This window comes from Penicillium maclennaniae, assembly GCF_028827695.1.
Source record: "Penicillium maclennaniae strain IBT 15551 chromosome Unknown utg000006l:1.0-2513246.0:1.0-2515036.0, whole genome shotgun sequence".
Taxonomy (NCBI): domain Eukaryota; kingdom Fungi; phylum Ascomycota; class Eurotiomycetes; order Eurotiales; family Aspergillaceae; genus Penicillium; species Penicillium maclennaniae.
The window spans coordinates 2,065,917-2,089,958 of NW_026623218.1; the positions used below are offsets into that span (position 1 = coordinate 2,065,917).

General features: G+C 51.4%; 12 protein-coding genes across 12 annotated transcripts; 7 read left to right on the top strand and 5 right to left on the bottom strand.

Annotated features, from left to right (window-relative positions):
• Positions 1 to 7: 7 nt before the first annotated feature.
• On the top strand, positions 8 to 1,279 carry N7477_007046 (uncharacterized protein; the record flags this gene model as incomplete). The annotated part of the gene is made up of 1 exon (XM_056968709.1): positions 8 to 1,279. The coding sequence occupies one exon, from the start codon at positions 8 to 10 to the stop codon at positions 1,277 to 1,279; it is 1,272 nt and encodes a 423-aa protein (XP_056821505.1).
• Positions 1,280 to 1,609: 330 nt separating this feature from the next.
• N7477_007047 (uncharacterized protein) lies at positions 1,610 to 2,627 on the top strand (the record flags this gene model as incomplete). The annotated part of the gene is made up of 2 exons (XM_056968710.1): positions 1,610 to 1,953; positions 2,003 to 2,627. 2 exons carry the CDS (start codon positions 1,610 to 1,612, stop codon positions 2,625 to 2,627), a joined length of 969 nt encoding a protein of 322 aa, XP_056821506.1.
• Positions 2,628 to 2,887: 260 nt separating this feature from the next.
• On the bottom strand, positions 2,888 to 3,770 carry N7477_007048 (chromatin modification-related protein EAF6/MEAF6; the record flags this gene model as incomplete). Its single annotated transcript, XM_056968711.1, has 3 exons — positions 2,888 to 3,145; positions 3,211 to 3,435; positions 3,573 to 3,770. 3 exons carry the CDS (start codon positions 3,768 to 3,770, stop codon positions 2,888 to 2,890), a joined length of 681 nt encoding a protein of 226 aa, XP_056821507.1.
• A 291-nt stretch (positions 3,771 to 4,061) lies between these two features.
• N7477_007049 (low-affinity Cu transporter) lies at positions 4,062 to 4,909 on the top strand (the record flags this gene model as incomplete). The annotated part of the gene is made up of 4 exons (XM_056968712.1): positions 4,062 to 4,151; positions 4,208 to 4,412; positions 4,561 to 4,735; positions 4,792 to 4,909. 4 exons carry the CDS (start codon positions 4,062 to 4,064, stop codon positions 4,907 to 4,909), a joined length of 588 nt encoding a protein of 195 aa, XP_056821508.1.
• A 156-nt stretch (positions 4,910 to 5,065) lies between these two features.
• Positions 5,066 to 6,661, bottom strand: N7477_007050 (putative F-box and JmjC domain protein; the record flags this gene model as incomplete). The annotated part of the gene is given in 3 exon segments (XM_056968713.1): positions 5,066 to 6,248; positions 6,376 to 6,619; positions 6,637 to 6,661. 3 exon segments carry the CDS (start codon positions 6,659 to 6,661, stop codon positions 5,066 to 5,068), a joined length of 1,452 nt encoding a protein of 483 aa, XP_056821509.1.
• A 532-nt stretch (positions 6,662 to 7,193) lies between these two features.
• Positions 7,194 to 8,660, top strand: tif1 (putative eukaryotic translation initiation factor 4; the record flags this gene model as incomplete). The annotated part of the gene is made up of 4 exons (XM_056968714.1): positions 7,194 to 7,230; positions 7,373 to 7,447; positions 7,525 to 7,593; positions 7,648 to 8,660. The coding sequence occupies 4 exons, from the start codon at positions 7,194 to 7,196 to the stop codon at positions 8,658 to 8,660; spliced, it is 1,194 nt and encodes a 397-aa protein (XP_056821510.1).
• A 526-nt stretch (positions 8,661 to 9,186) lies between these two features.
• Positions 9,187 to 10,105, top strand: N7477_007052 (uncharacterized protein; the record flags this gene model as incomplete). Its single annotated transcript, XM_056968715.1, has 2 exons — positions 9,187 to 9,515; positions 9,628 to 10,105. 2 exons carry the CDS (start codon positions 9,187 to 9,189, stop codon positions 10,103 to 10,105), a joined length of 807 nt encoding a protein of 268 aa, XP_056821511.1.
• Positions 10,106 to 10,572: 467 nt separating this feature from the next.
• On the top strand, positions 10,573 to 10,998 carry N7477_007053 (uncharacterized protein; the record flags this gene model as incomplete). Its single annotated transcript, XM_056968716.1, has 2 exons — positions 10,573 to 10,620; positions 10,735 to 10,998. The coding sequence occupies 2 exons, from the start codon at positions 10,573 to 10,575 to the stop codon at positions 10,996 to 10,998; spliced, it is 312 nt and encodes a 103-aa protein (XP_056821512.1).
• A 180-nt stretch (positions 10,999 to 11,178) lies between these two features.
• N7477_007054 (glycosyltransferase) lies at positions 11,179 to 12,709 on the bottom strand (the record flags this gene model as incomplete). Its single annotated transcript, XM_056968717.1, has 3 exons — positions 11,179 to 11,443; positions 11,498 to 12,115; positions 12,174 to 12,709. The coding sequence occupies 3 exons, from the start codon at positions 12,707 to 12,709 to the stop codon at positions 11,179 to 11,181; spliced, it is 1,419 nt and encodes a 472-aa protein (XP_056821513.1).
• A 1,868-nt stretch (positions 12,710 to 14,577) lies between these two features.
• N7477_007055 (uncharacterized protein) lies at positions 14,578 to 16,217 on the bottom strand (the record flags this gene model as incomplete). Its single annotated transcript, XM_056968718.1, has 5 exons — positions 14,578 to 15,148; positions 15,315 to 15,345; positions 15,399 to 15,701; positions 15,751 to 15,887; positions 15,937 to 16,217. Coding segments are annotated over 5 exons (1,323 nt in total), but the record flags the coding sequence as incomplete, so codon positions are not given.
• Positions 16,218 to 17,843: 1,626 nt separating this feature from the next.
• On the top strand, positions 17,844 to 18,918 carry N7477_007056 (PWI domain-containing protein; the record flags this gene model as incomplete). Its single annotated transcript, XM_056968719.1, has 4 exons — positions 17,844 to 17,947; positions 18,013 to 18,103; positions 18,185 to 18,353; positions 18,521 to 18,918. The coding sequence occupies 4 exons, from the start codon at positions 17,844 to 17,846 to the stop codon at positions 18,916 to 18,918; spliced, it is 762 nt and encodes a 253-aa protein (XP_056821515.1).
• A 1,108-nt stretch (positions 18,919 to 20,026) lies between these two features.
• On the bottom strand, positions 20,027 to 22,948 carry N7477_007057 (putative cell wall protein; the record flags this gene model as incomplete). The annotated part of the gene is made up of 1 exon (XM_056968720.1): positions 20,027 to 22,948. One exon carries the CDS (start codon positions 22,946 to 22,948, stop codon positions 20,027 to 20,029), a length of 2,922 nt encoding a protein of 973 aa, XP_056821516.1.
• Between the last annotated feature and the right edge of the window lie 1,094 nt (positions 22,949 to 24,042).

The following is a 24,042-nucleotide window of genomic DNA, read 5'->3' on the forward strand; positions in this document are numbered from 1 at the left end:
AGCTAACATGGTAGCCAATTCCATAATTGATGCATTCATTGCTGGCGATGGAAGCCAAGAGTCAATCCTTGAAGCCCGCAAGATTGCTCAAAAATATCTCGGTGACAAAGTCGATTCGACGGACGTTTATAAGACTGATACGCAGCCGATTGTGTACGCCATCGGTCATTGCCATATCGATACCTGCTGGCTTTGGCCCTGGGCTGAGACCAAGCGCAAGGTCGCTCGATCATGGTCCAACCAGTGTGACTTAATGGAACGCTACCCCGAGCATCGCTTTGCTTGCTCCCAGGCACAGCAGTTCAAATGGCTGAAGCAATACTATCCAAGTGTCTTTGACCGTGTCAAGCGCTGGGTCAAGAAGGGTAACTTCCAGCCGATTGGTGGTAGCTGGGTCGAGCACGATACCAACCTACCGAGTGGAGAGTCACTGGTGAGACAGTTTCTCTACGGCCAGCGATTCTTTGAAAGCCACTTTGGAAAGCGATCCACCACTTTCTGGCTGCCAGATACATTTGGTTACTCCACCCAGATTCCTCAAATTTGTCGCCTTGCTGGCATGAGCCGATTCTTGACCCAAAAGCTCAGCTGGAACAATATCAACAATTTCCCTCATACTACCTTCCAATGGGTTGCGTTGGACGGTAGCCAGGTGATGTGCCACATGCCTCCCGCGGAAACATACACCGCCGAAGCCCACTTTGGAGACCTGAAACGCAGCGTCACCCAGCACAAGTCCATGGATAAGGACAAGACTTCTCTGCTGGTCTTCGGCAAGGGTGACGGTGGTGGTGGCCCGACCTTTGAGCACTTGGAGAAATTGCGCCGATGCCGCGGTCTTAGTGACAAAATTGGTACACTCCCACGAGTGAAGATGGGAGAGTCCGTCGACGACTTCTTCGACAAGCTGGAGGCAAACGCCACAGATGGTACTGACTATGCTACTTGGTATGGCGAGCTCTACTTCGAGCTGCACCGGGGCACCTACACCACGCAGGCGAATAACAAGCGCAACAACCGCAAGTCCGAATTTTTGCTGCGCGAAATTGAGCTCTTGGCTACCCTTGCTACCCTCCGTGGCTCTGACAAGGGGTACAATTATCCCAAGGAGCAAATTGACGAGATGTGGGAAGGTGTTCTGCTGTGCCAGTTTCACGACTGCTTGCCCGGTAGCTCAATCGAGATGTGCTACGACGACTCAGACAAACTTTACGCTGAGATTTTCAAGACCGGCATTAGACTGCGCAAAGATGCTCTCGCCGCTTTTGGGAATTACTAGTCCAGGTGATGCCAAGAACCTCGTGGCTTTGAACACTTTACCATGGCCTCGCACAGAGCTGGTAAAGATCCCCGAGGCTTTGACTAAATCAGAAGGCTCCAAGTACGCCCTGGCTGAAGGCTCAACTGGAGTTCTCTCTTGCCAGCCGGTTGATTTCAAGGCCAATACCGCAGTTACGGTGACCGAGATCCAGCCTGGTGTGTTCCGTCTTGACAGATGGTAAACTGAAAGTCGATGTGCAGAATGGGATTATCACCTCGCTGTATGATGTTGAAGCGGACAGAGAGATTGTCGCCAAGGGTGGAAAGGTCGGGCAGCTGGTTATCTTCGATGACAAGCCTCTATATTGGCAAGCTTGGGATGTGGAAGTCTTCCACCTCGAGTCTCGAAAAGAGCTGTCTAGCGGCAAGACTGTCATTCGCAGAGAACGACGAACATCGCGTTAGTCTGGTTAGCCACACCAAGATCAGTGACAAGAGTTGGATCAAGACCACCATCAGCCTCGCCGCCTCCGTCTCCTCTGAGCCCTCGCGCGTCGAGTTCGAGAGCGAGGTAGAGTGGCATGAGACTATGAAGTTCCTCAAGGTCGAGTTCCCTGTGGACGTGACCAACACCGAGGCATCCTACGAGACCCAGTACGGTATTATCCGTCGCCCAACCCATTATAACACAAGGTATGTACTCTTCCAATTTCTAAGAATCTGAAATACTAATCCTTTCTAGCTGGGACATGGCCAAATTTGAAGTCTGCTGCCACAAATGGGCTGACCTCTCTGAGCACGGCTACGGGATTTCCATCCTTAATGACTCTAAATATGGCTTCGCTACCTGCGGCAACCTGATGCGTCTTTCGCTTTTGCGGGCTCCCAAAGCACCAGATGCTCACGCTGACATGGGCCGTCATGTCATTCGCTATGCCATCCTTCCCCATACCGGTCCTCTCGACGACCGGACCATTCGTGCCGGCTACAACTTCAATCAGCCTCTGATCGTAGAGCAGGCCAGCTCTCAGGCGGCTGCTTGCAATGCCGCTTTTGACGCTGTTTCCATCCACGGCGCGCCTTCTGTTATCATGGATGCTGTCAAGCGCGGTGAAGACGATGAGGATGTCTCCTCTGGTGGTCTCCCCACTCGCCCTGGTCGGAGCGTGATTGTGCGCGTCTACGAGTCTCTTGGCGGGAAAGCCCGGGGTTCTCTCCGTAGTTCTTTACCTGTCAAGCGCGTGTGGAAGTGCAATGTCCTCGAAGACGATGAAGAGGAACTACTCATCCAGCAAGCTAACGATTCCATTTCGGTGGATATTCAGCTAAGAGCGTTCGAGATTGCTACTTACCGGCTCCAGCTTTAAGCTGCCCTACATGCCTTGTTCGCTTTTTCCTGCCATTTGAGCTACTCCGTCCTCCCTTTTCACAGTCCTTTCAGCCGCTATGACACATTGATGAATAAAAATTGAACAAATTTTTCACATAAAGTCTTTCAAAAATTCGTGATATACATTTTAGTAATGACGCCTTTTGTCCCGCGCCTGAACTTCAACTCCGTAATTATTCACCCAGAACGCCAGCCACGTAATGCAAGATTCAAGTACATCAAAAACAAAGACAGAGATCAATCTCTGCCGTAGCTGATTTTCAACCTCTTGACAGGCGGTTTCTCACCCCCATCATCGGAGAACTCATCTGTCTGGTTTTTGCCCTTTGTATTCTTCGATCCACCAGATGACTTTTTCTTGTTCTTTGACGAACCACCTGTGTTTTTCGCACCGCCGTCACCGTTAATCTTTAGAGGAATGTTACCGCCTGTAGTTGAGGTCGGGGTTGCGGCGTGGGAGGGTGTTGTCTGTGCGGACGAAGGGCCAGGAGAGTCCTGCATCGATAGATCTTAGTACTGGCAAGTCTTTTTCCAGTCTTTGCACGGAGAGATTCCCATACCATCATATAGCTCGCAGAGCTTCTAGAGAACACCCGGTCTGCATCTGTGACTGCGGCTTTTCGGCGTCCGCCGACACCAGAGCCTAGACTCAGTCCGGAGGCGCCCAGACTGGAGCCGCTTGATGAGCCCTTGATGTAGTTGTCGAAGCCTTTGATGATGTTTCCGGCGGTTGTTTCTTCGAGGTAGGATTGTTCGAAGCGGTGAATTTGGTCTTCAAGTTGGGCCTATGCACAGTTAGCTCATGGTCTTTTTCGTAGCTTAGGTTGCATTATTTGTTGTAAAGAATTGGGGGGTTGAATGCTGGCGCTCAATAGACGGCCGTTCGTCGCAATCGGGTAAGGCGCGCGGAGGCTCAACTCACCATGCACCTGTCCATCGCGCGCTTGTTCGCGATCGTGTCTCTTAGCTCTCGGCGCAATTTCTCGTAGTATGGTAGCCCGCGACTCGTGCCATTTTGGTCAGCGGGCGCATTTGTGGTTCCCGCGGTTGCGCCAGTTGCTGGTGCTGCTGGCGCGTTGGTCGCGGGCGTGGCAGTCTGGGCCGGGGCAGTGTCTGCCATCTTGGGAGTTGAAATATCGCACGATGTCAAACAATGTGAGTAGTAGGCTTCATGCAGCAGTGGAGGAGCCGATTCGAGCAGAGCGAGCAGCAAATGCGGGAATGCGAAGGTGAAGCTGTCGGCGGAGATCCTTATCGAGCCATCAAGTGTTTGCACGGTTTGCATGCCTGTCATCATCCCATCGCCCCTCGTGTTTACCTGGTGTCAGGTCACGATATCTTGGGGTAACTCTGGACTTTAAGTGCGCGAGACTTACTTCATCTTTCCTACTCTCGGTGCTACATTTTAATCATGGATCACTCCATGCATATGAGCCATGACATGGGTCACGGCGGTATGGACCATGGCGATATGGACATGGGTGGCCAGTGCAACATGAATGCAAGTACTCTGCAGGATGCCAGAGAGTGCTCGAGCTAACCGTGCCCTTCCTTTAGATGGTGTTCACCTGGTCGTTTGAGAATCTTTGCATCATTTTCCGCTGGTGGCGCGTCACCGGGCCTTTGTCTTTCATCCTCTCGCTCATCCTTATTGTCCTCCTCACAGCAGGCTACGAGGGAGTCCGCGCAGCGACTCGCAGATATGAAGCTGCGCATTACCAACGAATGAACTCTTTTCCTGTGACTTCAACTACAGGCGGAGGTAGGTCTCCCATTTCCTTACTCGAGGGCATCTATACCGAAAGCAATGTTGGGCCGTGACGTTGGCAAGGTGGTTAATGCTTATTTATAAACCCCTCCCTTGCCACATTCATGCTGTGGCGAGCTCTCATTGATGTCTTGCTCTGCAGAAGATGGGATTCTTGGGCAGTCTATCGCCAACGTCTCGGAGGGTATTCGGCCCGTTAGTGGCGAGCGCTCACCACTGCTTGTAGGAAGGGATAACAGGGCTGCCATGGCACGCCAGGGAAGAATCACACTGGCAGCTTTGTATGCCATTCAGGTGTTTTACAGCTTTTTTATCATGTAGGTGATCCCAGCTTCAACGGCTGTTGATACCACCCTGACCGGCTTCGCGATAGGCTTCTCTTCATGACTTATAACGGCATGATCATGCTCGCAGTTGCAGTTGGCGCGTTCGTTGGATATCTGGGTTTCGCAGACGGTACCTCTGCTGCCAAGTCCGTTGCTTGCCACTAGACCCACGCCTTGTATTGTCCTGGCGTTTGTATTGCATCATTTCAACAGATGTTCGCATAAAGGATGATTCTTATATTATTTGAAATTGTGACGCTTGTCTGTTCTTTGCTCGGTATCTTTAAATAGTCCAAAATTCAATTGTTTCCAAGGTGATTTTCATGGCACTTCAACATCGCTGTCGTCTCCAAATCCAAAGCTAAAGCCACCGCCATTCGGGTCTTCGGAGCCCTCCGCCTTTCCACGGACGATATCATCCCATTTGCGCTTCTTCCCTTCTGCCTTCCTTTGGAGTTCCTCCTGAGCTTTCTTCAGGATGCTTGGGTATGCAGCCTCCATTCCAGTCAGAAACCTCTGATAAGGATTTTCGACATTTTTTCTGAACCCGGACACCTGATCAGCCTTGTTGGACAGGAAGTCCAGCGCCGCACCGAGATGAGCTCGAGGAACAAAGTTCTGAGTTATGGCAATCGACGGTTCCAAATTGATCACCAGATGCCACCAGCCCGACGGCACATGAAGAATCTCTCCCTCTCCGCAGATCCCCTCCATGCATCCAGGGGTGCGTCGTGCCTCAGCATGGAACTCGAGCAGCCATTCGGCAATGCTGAGGGGAGAAGTGACTTCGCTGAAATCTTCAGACACAAACACTCCTGGCGGTGGTGGGTTCTTATCACCCGAGGGAAACATGATCCAGTACTTGGGCCCACGTAGTACTGCATTCCACGCGCTGGTGGCGTTGGGATCTTTGTGAAACTTGCTGCCGGAACGCTCGGGTCCAACGATCAGCCACTGATGATCGGGCCGGTCATTGCCTAGCACGGAGAAGAAGTCTTCAGCAAAGCAAGCCGGTGGCCAGTATGCTGCATCGGGGGTTGTGTCTGGTTGACCGACAGAGAGGCCCATGGTAGAAACAAAGGATCGATCGAAGAGGTACAACGGGCTCTCGTCCGCGTTGTCGGCCATGTAGTCCCCATAGGTACGCAAAGGCCAGTCAACTGCTTCAGCGCGGAATGTGCGCTGACCATACCGAGATAGCAGAGTGCCGACCGACCAATCCTTATATACTGGCCAATTTTTGATGGGTTCGGTCAGGAGGAATGGCCGGTCTGCCCATTTCTCATGGAATTTCTCGGGCGAGAGGTCTGAGAGTCGTGGGATTTGGTTTCGTGCTGGAATCTTGGTGACATATGGATCCAACTTAATGTGTGCACAATTAAAGGGACGGTATAGAGCATCGGAGTATAGATGCGAGCAGTCTACCACAGGTACTTTGGATGCTGGTAAATTGAGATATGTTGAGCGCCATGTGCCTCGCCATGTGAATGCCGCTGGGTGTGACCTAGACAAATATTCAGTACTATGTTCAATGATCAGAGTATTGATTTTCCAACCATATGCCTGCCCCGTAAATGTGCATAGGGTAGTGCCAAGGTTGTATATTTGATGATAACGACAGGAGATCTTACTCAATAAACAGGGCCTTCCACAACTCTTCGGCACGTGTAAATGCATACAAGGCTTTACATGTCCGGCCAATGCGCAGTAAGCTGGGTCCATCTAAGGATTCCAGCAGCAGCAAGATTAGTTCATCGGGTATGGACCGGAAAGAACCAATAGCGCCACGCAAGTTCTGTGTAGCTAGAAGTGCATTTCCGCTAGGCTTGACACCCAACGGGTGGCTGGGAATAGCCTCATCTGCCACCTCCCCTACTGGGCAGGTGGATAACTCGGGAGCGATGTGATGTCAGGCATTGTCCGCCACTTTGGTTTAGGGCTTCAAGTTTTTTCTTTTTTCCTTTTTTCTGCCGGGTTGCCCCCCCAACAGCCCCAGCCTAGATGCGATACCGCGAAATAGCACGATTAGAAGATCAAAGTAAACGAAAAGAAATAAAATGAAAGGCAAAAAAGGCCGAGCCATAGGGAACCCGGTCCGAACAATGCGCAGCAGTCAAACACTGTTCGCTTGCAATGCAACGGAAAGACCCACAAGCGGCAGGCGGTGAGTCCCGCCCACTTCGCAAAAAAAAAAAGCGTCGCAGCAAATGGCGTCCGCCGCCGACGATTTTTTCCTCCTTCTTTTCCCACCCCATTTGTGACCCATTCACAACAACATATCACTTCAAACCCCTGTACATCTCCCGTGCTCTTCTTTCTTGAAGAGCTGTGATACTAGTACCTCTCCTCGCCTGCGAACTTTCCCCTACGGGCACGTTCGCTTAATCCTTTCACCCCACCCGATCACAACGACAAGTCGTTTGTGATCACCAGTCTCTCAACCGCCAATATGTCCAACGACAAGGGCCTCGAGGATCTTCCCGAGGGTAAGTGAAATGTTTATTTTCCATTTTCTGGCGATTTGAGCCCTTTTCGCTCTTATCGCGGTCTCTGAAGACTTTAGTGGCGAGCACAAAGGGGAGACATGGCACAAGAATCAACGACTGACACGCACTGCGCATTCTACAGGACAGATCGAGTCTAACTACGATGAGATCACCGACTCTTTCGACTCGATGGACCTGAAGCCTGAGCTGCTTCGCGGTATGTGAAATTCCTTTGGGGAAACCCCAAAACCCCCTCCGGCGGGGTACGTGCAGAAAATCCTGACTGGTGAATAGGTGTCTACGCCTACGGTTTCGAGCGCCCCTCTGCTATCCAGCAGCGCGCCATCATGCCCATTATCAAGGGTGAGTTGCTTTGATTTGAATAGTCTTGCAAAAAAGCGCCTAACATGTGGTCAGGCAACGATGTTATTGCTCAGGCTCAGTCTGGTACCGGAAAGACCGCTACCTTCTCCATCTCCGCCCTGCAGAAGATTGACCCCAACCTGAAGGCTTGCCAGGCTCTGATCCTCGCCCCCACCCGTGAGTTGGCCCAGCAGATCCAGAAGGTCGTTGTTGCCATTGGTGACTTCATGACCCTCGAGTGCCACGCCTGTATCGGTGGTACCAACGTCCGTGAGGACATGAACGCCCTCCGTGACGGCCCCCAGGTCGTTGTCGGTACCCCCGGCCGTGTCCACGACATGATCCAGCGTCGCGTTCTCCGCACCGACCACATGAAGCTGTTCATCCTCGACGAGGCCGATGAGATGCTGTCCCGTGGTTTCACCGAGCAGATCTACGACATCTTCCAGCTTCTTCCCCAGTCCACCCAGGTCACCCTTCTGTCCGCTACCATGCCCCAGGACGTCCTCGAGGTCACCACCAAGTTCATGCGTGACCCCGTCCGTATCCTGGTCAAGAAGCAGGAGCTTACCCTTGAGGGTATCAAGCAGTTCTACATCGCCGTTGAGAAGGAGGAGTGGAAGCTCGACACCCTGTCCGATCTCTACGAGACCGTTACCATCACCCAGGCCGTCATCTTCTGTAACACTCGCCGAAAGGTCGACTGGCTCACCGACAAGCTCACTGCCCGTGATTTCACCGTCTCTGCCATGCACGGCGACATGGAGCAGGGCCAGCGTGATGTTATCATGAAGGAGTTCCGTTCCGGTTCCTCCCGTGTCCTGATCGCCACTGACCTTCTGGCCCGTGGTATCGATGTCCAGCAGGTCTCCCTGGTCATCAACTACGACCTTCCCGCCAACCGCGAGAACTACATTCACCGTATCGGTCGTGGTGGTCGTTTCGGTCGTAAGGGTGTTGCCATCAACTTCGTCACCGCTGACGATGTTCGCATGCTCCGCGAGATCGAGCAGTTCTACAGCACCCAGATTGAGGAGATGCCCATGAACGTTGCTGACCTCATCTAAACGCCCTAACTCCCTCTTATGTCTTGATGCGGATTACGATCGCAGAACCTGCGTTAAAAGTGGCTTTCTGTGTTCTGAACGCATTTCCGCTCGCAATGGCCCTTGATGGGCCAGTTCGGGCCTTTTCCTGTGTGAACTGATGTCGCTGGTCTGCCCTCTGGGGCCACCGTTATGGTTTCCTATGCCCCAGCACCCTTGGAGATGTGACACTTTTATGCTTTCTGTTGCTGTCACGGTTTTCCTTTTCCTGCATTTTCTCCTCCGTTTTCTTTGTATCTAGCTCGCTCTGGTTGGTTAAGGATGCCGCTTTTACCACGTACTTAATCAATAGATCGGGCCAAAATGTCACTTGTTCCTCAAGGTGTCTTCCCTGCGTACTGTACTCATAGACCAGGCACACTCGCCTTATCGTTCCTCTCACTTCCAGCTGCATCCCCTTGTGTAATTCTTCTGTCAACCCCATTTGAACCCTCCCAACAACTTTGCTATCCAGCCGGGCCTGACGCCACAGCTCGCGTCCTCGGCGATGTCGCCAATCAACACTTCGGGAGGCCCATCTGTCGCACCACAGGTCTTGTTGTGGTCCTACGAACTGCGTCGCGAGAACAAGATCCTCATCGAACATATTGGAGAAGTGGAAAGCCAGCTCTTCAAAACAGAAAAGCACTCTCGTAATCTTGAACAATACCTGAAAAGCCTCACCAATCTTGTCGCTGCTCTCGACCACATCAAGCAATCCAATAATACTTATACCGAGGAGCGTCTGCAGTATCTTCGTGAGCAACTCAAGAACAGGGTTCTTCCGCTCTGTGAATCCGACCAGACCCTTGCAGACAAGAACAAAGTCTTGTTGAAGTGTATCGCGGAGCTCGATACTATTTGCAGCATACCAGAAGATGCAACCCCCGAAGCATCAAACTACCAGCCTGCATCCGTACCGGACCCTGAGGATTCACCTGCGACGCAGTCCCCCCATGGATATTCCCACCACCCACCTCCCCTCTTGGCTCAACCCCGAAATAACAATGACCCTCTCCTCGATGTGCCAGAATGAGCGCTCTCTTGAATCCTACTACGATGAAGCAAACTATCTCCGCCGTCAATCCCACCCAACCCGTGCCGAAGACGAGATCCTCGTCAATGCATTCATCTCAGGCTGCGATGACCGACTCTACCGTCGCCGTCTCGACCACGCCGTGAGGAAGGGTCAGCGAAACTGGACCAGACTGAGCCATGAAGTCCAGCACTTGTTGAATGAGGAAGAGTACATGGAAAATCAGAAGTTTGCTCTGGCCCATCGGAATGAGGATGGATCTGTTTTGTGGCCTGATGGATCCGTAAAACATCGGTTTGTTGCATATTTGCCGTTCACGGAGGATGACCTTACGACTTCTGAGGATGATGAGTCCTCTTCGGAGGCTGATTCGAAGGCCAAGAGTATTTGATGGGAGTTATGCAGGTTTTGCATTTCGAGCAAAAGGAAGAGATCGGATGGGTCAAGCTTTGCGCAGATATCTTGCTCTCATATGGAATGTAGGAGTTACAATTGAGAATGTCAATCTACTTTCATTTGTCCTTCTTGACTGTGTTTGTATTCTTCTTAATTCGTACCATGGGGGCCTAAAGAGGTTGATTCATCGCCACCTCTACGTGTTTGTACGTTCTACGACAAGCCGGGCGTCCAAAAGCGTTCCGGGAAATACCTTTTAAAATTGAAAATTGTTAATACTAAGATAATATCAGATCTTTCAGCTTGCTTGAATTGTGAAGAAAAGATCTAGATAACGTGTCTTATGTCTCCACCTATCGGCAGTGCACTTCTCCGCCAAGACATCCCCTTCCAACGTCATCGCAACTTCATTTCCATCTCTTCCTGTACCGCGCATCATCTGCAACCAGCGCCTCATTCACAATGCAAGTGGCTGAAATTTTGTCCGACATCACATCTTTAAGAGTTTGTGTACGTACTATCCACGCCTCGATCAATAGACCTTCGTGCCCCACCTTAGAGCTCGAAACTTGCGCATCACGACACGACTTCCATCCGCGCATGAGCTACACTGATACTTCATAGGGCCATTATGAAGGACTTAACCTTGTGAATGTGAACAAGAATGTCGCTGGCACAGATGTCTCCGATACAAGGGTCGCGTCTACTGAAAATCCTACAGCCGGCGCAGACAAAGCTGAACAGGCTAAGAAAGATAACCTGCGGAAGGCAAAAGAGTTGGTCGAGCTTCATTACGAAGTCAAGTCACGACATGCCAATGGCGAAGTCGATCAAGAACTACGACAGGCTCGTGAAGGGGTCGAGCGGGTACTAAGGGAGCTTGCGTGATCAGCTTGAGTAATGCTAGAAGATACCCAAGAGTGACATGAGATAATCACGATCATGGAACAATAACTTCATTAAAATCATGTTTTGGCTCTTTTTCATTCACCGGGAACAACGCATGCAGAACCTATTAATATAAACAAGAAACACAGGGATCGGGTATCTCTATCTGGTACTTCGTGACTATTCCATCGTACAAAAATCCACAATCTGGTCGTGAGCCATCACTCGTCCCTCGGTCTTGCTGCAGATCTCTTTCATGACGTTGGCCTTTGAACGCATATCTGCGTCGCGGAGGATTTGAATCAAGGCTTTGGCGAATTCAGTGGCGTCGATGCCTGGCGCCGAGGTTCGGCTTCCGTTGATTCCTATTCCTAGCCATTCGACTCGTGTCGCACAGTCGTAGGTGTCCAACCATTGGGGTAGGACCACCTGGGGAACACCGACTCTAGTTCGAGGTCAGCATCATGATCTGTCGGAAGTGATGGAGGATTATACGTACTTGCAAGCCTCGAAATAAGAATTTGCTCCACCATGATGAACATAGGCGACAATTTGACCTGTTTCCAGAACCGACATGATGTCCGGCTGAATCCAAGGAGTCACAAGCACCGAGCCAGCAGTGATGTGTGAGCCGAGGACGTTTTGGAATGTTGGTGAAGTTTCCCAGTTATATTGAAGCTTCCACAAGACCTGCATGTCCGGATACTCGTAGAGCATCTTCCTGATTGCTTTCGCCATTTGCACGGCAACCTGTTCGCAAGGTTTGACGTGCGATCCCAGACTGATCAGGACTGTTGGTTTATTGAGCCATGCGCTCAGCTCTGGGTCAACAACTGCAAGCGGCTGGCATTGTCGGACAATCGGGCCGCAGCTGATGACGTTGTTTGGAACACGGAACGGGAAATCCATCTCAGGGAATGCTGGCGTGAGGCTTAACGTGTCTTTGGAATAGGCGTTTCTCAAAGGGAATGGGCTTCGCTCCTCTTGCGCCTTTTCGGTGTCTTGTTCATCGCTGACGGATTTTGCACAGGCCAGGGCCATTCCGACACGAGCAACCAGATAGATGTTTGAAAGAACCAACTTCCAGGGTAGTGGAAACGGGTAGCCTGATCCCGTTCTGTAAAGAGATCAGCGATGATGTCGCAGTGTGATCAATAGAAATCATTGCAGCTTACACAGGATACTTCCACCAAACACCAGCCTTTGGTTGATTCAGAACCACGACATCCTTGATTGGCACTGGCCAAAGAATCACCTTGCGAGCAGGGGTTTTCTCGCACGCATCCAACCCAACGTGTAATATCGGATCTATCACCACCACGGACGGGCGCACTTTCTCGAGAATTTCGAGACAGCTTCGGTAAGCTCGCGCATATTCCGTGGGCTTCCAGTTGGACATTACATTGCTGACTTTGATAAAGCCCTCTGTGGCACCTTTGATTCCTGGTGGGTGATAGAGAAGGCCAACCATACTTCGGACAGCAAGATCCGTCATACTGGGACCAAAGATTTCATGGAACTCCGCAGACCGATCGGTGTCGACCACAGGCGTGTTCAACTCCTGTACCAGCGGTGCCGCTGCATTGAATGAGGCGAAATGTACCCTGAATTTCCCACGTCGCAGGAACTCCTCGGCCACCGCGAGGGCCACATTGCACTGACCTAGCTCACTGTTTGTGAAGAACAGGACATTGCGAGTCTGAGACGCCATGATAAATTGCCAAAGGGAAGAGAGGCTCTTCAATGTCTCCAAGGACCTGGCCATATTTAAACCATGTTAGACGGCCGAGTTGCGATCGCCCCACACGATTTGAAGAGGCCCAATTCGCCAGGTGGTAGTTGGGTTACGCGAGCACTTGTCCCAGCATCTCTCCACTTGAACCGATGATGATGTACATATTGGAGCCCGTGTTCCCCCAAAAAGAGTATGGTAGCAACGGGCAAGTTCAGCTCAACCTTTTTGCAGCGGGGCGCTCTGCCGATCCCTGCAGTTCCCGATGCGAGCGCCATGTTCATTTCGGACAGGCCCATGATCCCAGACAATCTAGCCGAACCTTAGGTCTAGAGACCGTTTTTGTGTCATGCTGAAACGTTTGGTGAGAAGCCTCAATTATGAGTTGTCGCGGAACGGCAACTCGCAGGAATTAAGTTGAAGGGATGCAAAATGAATAAGAAGTCGCCCCGTGGGTCCGCCCCGATATTCTAACTCAATTTAAGGCTCGAAGTGGATCGCCCTGAGGAGGTTGACGAACCGTCGTTCGGGTACGTAGGTGACTGAAATCGGCATCTCTGAGAGGGATCGCCCAATCTACCCAACCTACTCAGTCTACCCGCACGCGATGTCATGGGAAAAACCAGGAATAACTCCATTCTTGGGTGTTCAGCACCACGGGTTCATGGAAAATGTAACATTTTTTTACACGGCTGTAGCACGTTACCCAAGCTCGGCGATGGTCAGATCGCCTGCGGTGACGGAATAGTCTGTCTCTACGACATCGAAACATGTTGCGATGTCATTGTCTTATCAAATTGATCCGGCCGGAGGATATAGGAGCTTTGGTAATGATCAGGTACATCACATGCGGGGCAGGGGATGAACCGTTTCACGTATATTTTATTCGGATCAATCGTCACTTCAAGCTGCAAGTATTATGAAATTACTGATAAATATGCGGGCAAGATCCGAGCGCTATGGACAGAATAAAGCGGCATCCAGAGTGGGTTAAATATCAGAGATGATTCCTCCAATCCCTTTCTGTCTTGTCCAGAGTCGAGATTGAAGTCCTCAAAATTGAGACCGGTCATCTGTCGATATAGAGTTAATCTGGCGCAACTACCCGGGGTTGAGCATGAGCCACTTGCATGAGTTGCATGATTAATTCTCAAAACTGGCAAGTACCTTGGCTGATCTCAAAATCCTGCTTGTCTCCTTTTAACATCATCAGCTTCCTGATTACGCAGACTGACGATTGAAGAAAATCGCTGTCAGATAAGTCTTGCTGTCCGATAGCGACAGCTATTTTCGAGAAAGGCTCCTCTCGATGGAACAGCCATGATGTTCCAGCAAATTATAATGTCCCTATAGGTGACACATCGGAGGTCAGAGCCGAGGTGACACCTCGCTCATTCAGCCTGAGGCTGTCGGCACCTCCGATATTTGAAGGACAATGCAAGAGCTACTAATAATTTGTTTAAGTTTTTTCCAATATTGGACAAGTGAGCTGCTTTCTCGACAATTGCTTGAAATCTTGCTCGGAATACTTCCCATGGTTTCAAAACCTCCTAGTCAACTTGACTGCAATGAGACATGTCCGAACTGTCGCTGGGCTTTCAGCTGTGCTTCGATACCTCTTCTATAACGATTTGAGTCATCGCTGAAATTTTAGTCATGATCTCAAACATATCAAGAGAAATCTTTGGCTCATCGCCATCATCGGGGCTGTGGATTTTCGTTTCTGGATCTCAGGAAATTGTACAATGGAACCAGTTATTGAGACAATGCATGGATAATCTTATATTGCAATACCACCCAATTGGAGTAGCACGTGGCGTAGCCCTTCACAACTTCACAAGCTTACTCCCGTTGATGTGCGCAAGCTTTGTGAAAGCCTTGGTCAAACGTTCGGGCTCAATAGCCCCTACTTTTGCGATAGCGTCTTGAATTCGTCCTCGGCTAGAAGTTAGCTGCCTGGCAACCTCATTCCACTCGACACTTTGGCGTGGAATTTTCACACCCTTCATGGATGGGTCGATTTGTACTGTACACAACTTTCCATTGCGTTTCCTGACGTGACCATCGACAATCACAGTGTCGATATCACGAACCGATGAATGTAGGACGATAGCCGCGACTGGAGCTTCTTCAGATGCGCAGACCATCCCTGGGCTGTTGCTTTCAAAGATGACAAGGTCTGCAGGTTTTCCAACTTCAAGCGATCCAAGCTTATCGTCCATCTGGATGGCTCGTGATCCTTGTCTAGTGCTAAGGCGGAACACGTCCTGAACGAATAGATTCAATGACAGTGTTGTTTTGCCCTTACTGGTGAGCTGCTCGTTGCGAGAGGCCCTCTCATGTTGCAAAGCAAGGCGCATTTGTGAGACAATGTCGCCGGAATCGTTGCTGTGGCAATCAATTCCCAAAGCGCCACATCTTGGTGCAGCCCTCTCGGAAACAAACGATATTTCCGTGACTCATTTGCAGCTCAGTTTCTGGCGTCGTGGATATCCACTATTTTGCTTGAGTAAGCTTTGAGATATCAGTCTCTGTGAGATTGGTGGCATGGGATAGGAGAATATCTGGTCCCAGAAGATCATACGAGTCGAGGATGTCAACAACTGAGTCGTCATCTGTTGCACAGCTAGCATTGATTAGAAGAATGAGTTCTATCATTGTCACTCACTAAAAAGTCCTTTTACATAATGAGTGGTGATGAGCTTCACTCCGAGTCTGCGTGCTTCTGCATAGAGAGAGACAACCCGACCCTTCGATAGCATGAAACCATCAAAAGCCAATCCCAGGTGGATCCTTCCATCCCCAAATGGAGCGTTCGCACCCAGGTACCTCAAAGAATCAATGACCCATTCATCCAGTAGGCCACCCTCAAGGGCAAGATCGGGTTTGAAGGTTTTGACACGCATAGTCGGTGCGTAGCAGAAAACGGATCTGATTCCAGATGACGCTGTCGCCTCGACTGCATTTGAAGCTAGAAAAAATCTTAGGAACTGACAATACATGACAAGACAATAACTTACTATGAGCCGCTGACACATTCACATGGGCATGATCTACAACCGTCGTGGTACCTCCATCCAAGGCTTCGAGGCAGCCTCCAAGCTCACCCCAGAAAACAACCTCGGGTTCATAGTTGGAATTTTGCATGTAGCCTATTCTTCATTAGCCTCTCAAAATCATCAACCCCAGACTTGAGAGCTTGAAACGGGCCATTCGGCATATATTCCGACAGGGTCTGGTTGGCATGGCGCCCTTTCAATTGCGTCTGCCATAGATGGTGATGCGTATCGATGAAGCCAGGAGAGATGAACTTGTCGTTGCAGTCAATGATCTCCGCTCCAGTGGGAGGAGTGAAATCTTGTCCAATTTGCGCGATTTTATTGTGCGTGATCAATAACGAATGGCCCCACAGAGGCACCACGTAGTCATTTGATTCATGAAATGGGACTAGCATGGTTGCGTTTCGAAGGAGGATATGAGAAGACATCTTTATTGGAAAGATGTGTAACCCATACGAGAATACAGAGTTGCGGGGATTCAGTATTATAGCCAAAACATATTCGTGTGGGGTTCCAGATTTCTCGATCTCCGGCTTAAGTATATAAACGAGCGGGTGTTCGAACGGCCGAACAGGCGAGATGATCAACAGCAGACAGAACGAGTAAGAAGTCTAGAACGTCATCAAATGACTAATTTTCAATTGCAATCTTTTCCATTTGATTGCATGCATCGAGTTTGTTCGTTTTGTACAGGACTATTGAAGTCTGGCCCTCATATTGTAATACCTCGTGACGTCGTCTTGTTTTCCCCGATTATGTCCGGTGAAGAAACAAAGCTTTTGGCATCTCCTTCTTAACTCGAATAGCACAGTATCTTGGGAAGATCTTAGGAGGATGGACCGGGCTATCGCAGACTGCGGCGTCGGCATGAATAGTGTAAAACAAAGGTATTTCTGATGCCGACACTGAGCCCCCGGCAAATCATTATCATTGTTCGTGTCCGGATTCAGATTGGGGCATCCGGAGGTGAATGGACGTGAAAACGTCGATCTCACTGGCCATATGGACATCTGATGGCGACGCTCAATAAACGGGAGTCGACATTCGATTTTTTGGCGCAAAATTAAATCAAAAATTGAGATTGTTTCAACCAAACCAAAGCAGACCACTACTTGCTTTCTGAACAACACAAAACACAGAGGTTTCCAAAGAGAATGGAGCCTGTTACGATGGCCCACAGGTTGATCGCGCGTTTCAAATTGTGAAATGAGATGTCTAATTTCTTAAAATGCATTATAATTTTGGACTACATGAACCTTGATCTTGACTCAATGAATATATCTCGCCCGGATAGTATAGTGGTATTATGCCTCGTTTGGGTACTACGGTATTACTACTGTAATCTTGAATCGAGGAGGTCCCGCGTTCGAATCGCGGTTCGGGCCCTTTCTTTTTCTTTTTCATTTTCCTCTTTTTTTGTTTTGTGTCTTCTTCTGTGTCTTGGTTGATTTATTATATTCTAATCTTGCCTTTTCAATGATTCATTATCTCTTCGCGAGCAAATGTATGGGACGGCTTGGCTATATCTGGGGATGACCAGACGGTTGTATCCGGCCGCGGCGTCAGCAATCGGTACGAGCAAAGCGGCAAGTGCAAATTCAAATGATCAGCTTCGATGGATGACGTTGCCATGTTCGAGTGGCTTTCGTGCCTTGTCTTCTCTGGACAAAGTTTGGGCTTTGAAGGAAGCGCCGGCTCGAATGTTGATACTATGCCCCTCGCCAGAATAGGCATCTTCGCTGGACCGTGTGCTTGGGGGATCTTCCAACACCATGTGCTCCTTATGGATACTTCATTCCAGAATGGGCTGGAAGCTTTGTGAGGATCCAATCTTTCTCCATAGTGGAAAGAAACATTGGCGGTGAGGTTATTCCAATCTTTTGCCAATCCTTCCGCATCGTGTTTAAGGTAGCCCAAAAATGACTTACTTCGAAAGCCGTCTCCACACCGCTTTCCATCGAACGGCATTATAGTTCACCGCTCATTCACATCCACAAAGCATCTCACGCGCTTCTTTTCTTTCATCCTCGACAACACCTTGACCTTCGGCGAAAATGGCGACTCCGGTGGACCAGAAGCTGCTGAAGTCCACGAAGTTCCCTCCCGAGTTTTCTCGGAAGGTCGACATGACCAAGGTGAACATAGAAGTGATGAAAAAGTACCCGCGCCTTCCCCAGATACCGATTGCGACACGTTTCATTGACTAATTGCTTTCTGTGACAGATGGATTGCTAGTCGTATCTCTGAAATCCTTGGAGATGAAGACGACATTGTGATTGAGCTGTGCTTCAACCTCTTGGAAGGCTCTCGCTATGTACATCTCTCCAAGCGCCAACACCTCTCAACTCATTAGCTTCGTGTTTCGCCTGCTAATGTATTGCGCCCTGACTTTTAGCCGAACGTGAAAGAACTACAAATCCAACTCACTGGTTTCCTCGACAAAGATACCTCCAAATTCTGCAAGGAACTGTGGTCATTGTGCCTGAGCGGCCAAGAGAACCCACAGGGCGTTCCAAAGGAGCTTTTGGAAGCCAAGAAGCTTGAGCTCATGCAAGAAAAGGCAGGTTTTTCCGACTCTCGAACATACAAGCTCATCTGACTTACCGGGTGTACAGGTCGAAGCTGAAAAGGCAGCTGAGGCCAGCCGAAGACAAAGGGAGCAAGAGCGAACACGCGAACGCGAGATGGAGGATCTGAGGAGAAGAGAGCGGTCAGACCGCGGATCAGGCAGGCGCGGTGGTCGTGGAGGCCGTGATTTTGGCCGACGGGACTTCTCAAGGTCACCACCGCCCCGAAACCGAAGCCGAAGCCGAAGCCGTGATCGATACCGTGAACCCCCACCTCGCCGCGACTTCGATTCTTACGTTCCGTCTAGCACAAACAGAGGCCGACCAGTCCGTTCTCCCTCCTACTCACGTTCTCCAAACCGCTCACGATCCCGCTCCCCTCGTCGACCCCGGCATGACCGTCGCAGATCCCGCTCTAGGTCCCCACGGCGAGGCCGCAGAGAAGAAAAGAGACGCAGCCCGGACTACGGTGATCGCAATCGATCCAATTCCCGTGATTTACCACGCTCACCTACTTCCAGACGAGACCGAAGCAGACCGCGTTCCGTCTCCCGCAGCGTGACCCCTCCACCACGACACCATCGGCGTAGAAGATATTCTTCTCACTCCAGATCACCTTCACGTTCTCGATCCCAGTCCCGCGATAGGGGCCGGAAAATTAAGGGCCATGAAAGTGGTCGTTTGAGCCGCAGTAACTCTCGCGGTCATCGTCGTCACAGCATGAGTCCCCGGAGAAAAACATCGGCGGGACTCTAGAGACAGATACGATAGCTCTACTCGCAAACGGCGTGAAAATTCATTGTCTGCGCCTGAAAAACGACAAAAGTTGACTGATCAGAAAGAAGGCTCTGCTCAGCTAGAAGATCCTCCTGGCAAGAAGCCTGCGGATTCGGATGACAAACAGATGGAGAATGCCAGTGAAATGGCCTAGTGAATTGACGTTCGTCTCCCCGTAATATTCAATTGCATTGATCATCTCAATATTGACAATCTAAGCAGTCAAACTTTGCTCGGCGCCAATTTACCAAGCTAGTCATAGGGGCAATTAGTCAGAACAGCTGATTGCAATTCCTCTTTTGTCCAACTGGAAGGTAGGTGCAGCGTTCCCTGACCAATTATAAACGCCAATGGTCATAGGGCCGTCCATGGAAGAAATAAGCCATGGAAAGGAAAAAGGCCTGTCAAATGTATATCTAGCGTGCTAGCAATTTAAGCAATTTGTTGGAAGAAGATTGAGACAGAATGCGCCGTTTTCGATTGTGAACATAACTATACATTTGCAAGATGAAAAGACCTCCAGGGCTTTACTTTCAAAGACAAGTATCAACATTTCAATGGACAAGGATTAAGGAAAGTACTTCATTGAATGAACGAAAGCAACATGAAGGCTTCATAATACAACAAGCGATTCAATGTCAGAACGGGCTGGAAGACTTCAGAGCAGATTTGATCTAGGATTAGATAAATACAGACAGGACAAGGCGGAGCTCCATTGATGAGCTCCGCGATTACATACCACCGGGATTAGTATGAGCGACCTGAGTCTGGAGATGTGAAGATCTGCAGGCAAGGCCATTCCACGGGGTTGGAGGTCGTCTTGTCATGAGATTAAAACAATAATAGAGTTGGTGTATATTGCAGGAAATAGGATAGTGATTTGGCTGAGACGCTTACTCGCAGCCGCAGACGGTGGCGGTGACAGTAACAGTCTGGGTCTCAGTGGTAGTGACAGAGCCGCTGAAGGGAACAGCAGGGGCGCTGGTCACAGCGGGGGCGGGGGCAGAGCTGGTGTCGACGGGGGACACACCGTTGCCGGGGGTACCGGTAGGGGCGACAGTGACGGGAATGGTGGTGCCGGAGATGACAGTGGAGGTCACGTAGGGCACAGTCATGGTCTCACAGGGGCGGCCGGACTCGACAGGAGATGAGCCGGAGGGAACCACACCAGAGCCAGAGCCGGAGCCAGAGCCAGAGCCAGTAGATCCAGAGGAGCCAGAGCCGGAGCCAGCAGATCCAGAGGAGCCGGAGCCGGAGCCAGTAGATCCAGAGGAGCCGGAGCCGGAGCCAGTAGATCCAGAGGAGCCGGAGCCAGTAGATCCAGAGGAGCCGGAGCCAGTAGATCCAGAGGAGCCAGAGCCGGAGCCAGTAGATCCAGAGGAGCCAGAGCCGGAGCCAGTAGATCCAGAGGAGCCAGAGCCGGAGCCAGAGCCAGAGCCAGTGGAGCTAGAGCCAGTAGCAGCGGGGACGGAACCACCAGTGACGGTGATAGTGCTGGTGTAGCCAGAGATGACAGTGGAAGTCACCCAGACGCTCTCAGTCTCCCAGAAGGTAGTGGCAGCGCCAGTAGGGACCGAGCCGCCGATGATATCAGTGATAGTGATAGTGGAGGTGGTGCCAGAGACCACGGTGTGGGTAGTGTAGACGCTGGTCTCAGTGATGGTGGCCGGGGAGGAGCCGGAGCCACCAACGGTAACAGTTCCAGCGGGGACGACGCCAGTGACGGTAACGGGAGAGGGAGTACCAGAGATGACAGTAGAGGTAACCCAGGTGCTGGTTTCAGTCTCACAGGGAGTGGTAGTCTCAGCAGAGCCGGAGCCGGAGCCAGACGAGCCAGAGCCAGACGAGCCAGAGCCAGACGAGCCAGAGCCAGACGAGCCAGAGCCAGACGAGCCGGAGCCAGACGAGCCAGAGCCAGACGAGCCAGAGCCGGTAGAGCCAGAACCAGAGCCGGTAGAGCCAGAGCCAGAGCCGGTAGAGCCAGAGCCGGTAGAGCCAGAGCCGGTAGAGCCAGAGCCGGTAGAGCCAGAGCCAGAGCCGGTAGAGCCAGTAGAGCCAGAGCCAGAGCCAGTAGAGCCAGAGCCAGAGCCGGTAGAGCCAGAGCCGGTAGAGCCAGAGCCAGAGCCGGTAGAGCCAGAGCCGGTAGAGCCAGAGCCAGTAGAGCCAGAGCCGGTAGAGCCAGAGCCACCAGTGGGGACAGTGCCAGAGGGAACAGTACCAGCGGGCGAGGAGCCGGAAGGAATAGAGCCACCAGCGGGAACAGAGCCAGTAGGGCTAGTGCCGGAAGGAACAGAGCCGCCAGCGGGGACAGTGCCAGAGGGAATAGTGCCAGCGGGCGAGGATCCGGAAGGAGCAGAGCCACCAGTGGGGATAACGCCACCAGGGACGGAACCGCTGGGGACGGAGGCAGAGCCAGTAGGAGCAACACCGGAGGGCAAGGGAACGCTGGAGATAATGCTGGCAGTGGCGGAAGGCAGGCTGGGAGCGGAGCTAGAAGCAGCAGGGGCACCAGGCATGCTGCAGCCAGTGAACCACTCGAAGATGATGAGCTCAACGTCAACGCCAATGTCGATGGAGGTGCAGCCAGACAGGAAGGCAGCAAGCTCGGCACGAGCCTCGAACGACAGCAGGTCAAGGCTCTCACCGCAGGCAAGGAGAGACAGGGCACCACGGAGGTTGACGGAGAGGAGATCAATGACAGTCACGCTCAGGAACTCGGTGATATCAACGAAGAGGCCAGAAACAAGGTCAAGGGAAACATCAGCGGTGGCACCAAGAGACAGCCAGAGCAGAACAACGGCCTTGAGTTCAACACCGAGAGAGCAGCTCGAGCCAGAGAGCCAGACAGCGAGCTTAGTGCGGACGTCAAGTTCGATAGCAGTAGCGAGGTCGCCCTTGGCGCAAGCCTGAAGGCCGAGGAGGATATCAGCATCGATGTCAGCGGCGATGCTAGTGTCGAGGAAAGCGGCGAGCATAGCCTGGGCGTGAACGGAGAGAGCACCTCCCTCACCAACGAAGACACCCACGGAAGCACCGACGGAGATGGTGTTGAGAGCATCAACACCAAGCTCACCAATGGCAACAAGGTCACCACCGTGACGGCCGTGGAGCCAGGCAAGGACGGAAGCCTTGAGGCTGGCATCGAGAGAGCAGCTACCGCCAGTGATCCAGGCGAGCAGCTTCGCCTTGACACCAGCATCCAAGCTGGTGATCAGACCACCACCAGCGCAAACGCTGAGGCCAGCCTTGATGTCAGCGTCCAGGCCAACAGCAATGTCGATCCAGGCACCGAGGGAAAGCTGAGCGGAAGCACTCAGGACGAGGTCGGTAGCAAGCTCAGCAGCGGAGAAGATGCCGTCAATGGTAACGTAGAGAGACTCCTTGGCGCAAAGCTCAGCGCAGGAGGGAATGTACACAGCCAGAGCGGCGATGACATCGGTGGCAAGAACGTCAACCTCACCCTCACACCAGGCGAGAAGAGAGGTCTTGAGAGAGCCGGAGATACTCACGCTACCAGACAACCAGGTCTTCAAGTGAGCACGAGCAGAGGCGTGGATGTTAGCGTGACTGCATCCCAGAGCACCACCCTCAAGAGCCGCAGCACCCTGAGCATTTAGTCCACCGAGAAGGCTGGCGGAGCCCTTGTGGAAGGAGTGGCCACCGAGGACATCCTCAAGGATGGAGACGACATCGTGGGTAGCACCACCGAGAAGCTCAGAGACGAGTCCGAACGTCCGGCGTTCGGCAGCCACGTCTGTGGGATAAGCGAGAGCGGAGCTTGCCAAACCGGCAAGCATAACGAGGGAAGAACGCATGTTCAGCGAGTGTGTATAGCACAGAGGCTATAAGATATGTGTACAAAAAGAAAAAAGAAAAAGCGTCCTTTCAACAAGAAAGCAAAAGACAGAGAACGGGCACGATTGCCGTTAAATGGATGAACGATAGACTGGACGGAAAGAGAATGAGAAAAACGACTGATGAAGCAAACAAAAGAGGGCGAAGATCACCGAGTCTTATATACCCCTGATCTTCTTGGAGCGAGAGTGCAGACCACCCTAGAAGATCCATCGGAACAAACAGCTATACCCCGGTCTCGAAGCCTCTCAGTCCACAATCCGAGCTATACGGTGCCCCCTTAGGCTCACGGATATCGGAAGAGACCTAAACTTGCTAGGGTTGAAGTGGATCAAACTTGGCAGGAAGACTCCACCAGCTGGTTACAGCATAAGTGGAACGTCCGACTCGTGCCGTCCGGTGTGGCGATTTTGAGAGACGGTGTTAGACTATAGCCCGAGATGTATCCTCAGCGACATGGGTGCTGAAGCCCATTGAGAGAAGATTAATAAGAACCGTGTTTGCCATTTCGAATTGGAGCGGTTTAACTCCTGGAGATCACAAGCGCATATTCCAGAATTGCGCAGACAGTCAGGCACGAGTACGAAACTAGAACTGGAGCAGGAAACGACTAGGATCCCAGGGCAGAAGATGCTGTCATTGCCCACTTTGCCAGGGGTAACGATCGGCGTGACCCACACGGCCGTTGACGGGGCCAGGTCCCGAAAAACACTGTTAGCGTGCTATTTTCGACTTTCCCCTTTCTTTTCTTGGTTCCTATTTCGAGTCGTGACAAGTTGGCTGATTTGTCCGGTCCCTGCCAACTACCGCAGGAGCAATCTAGTGCCCCGTTCTGGACTGGCTCCTTCGAAGCCCGCCCAATACACGACTGCCGCAGCCCGGGGAATAGTGGAATCCGTGGCCCAGGCATGTGCAGTCCATGCACGTTACGCCATCAAGACTAGCTCAGACGCAGACTCCTGCTTCTTTCAATGTTGGTGAAAAAGGAACAAGTCGAACTATAGAAAAGGTGGCACCATTAGGTTTGGTGGCTATTCTGCCTGGTCTGAAAAAT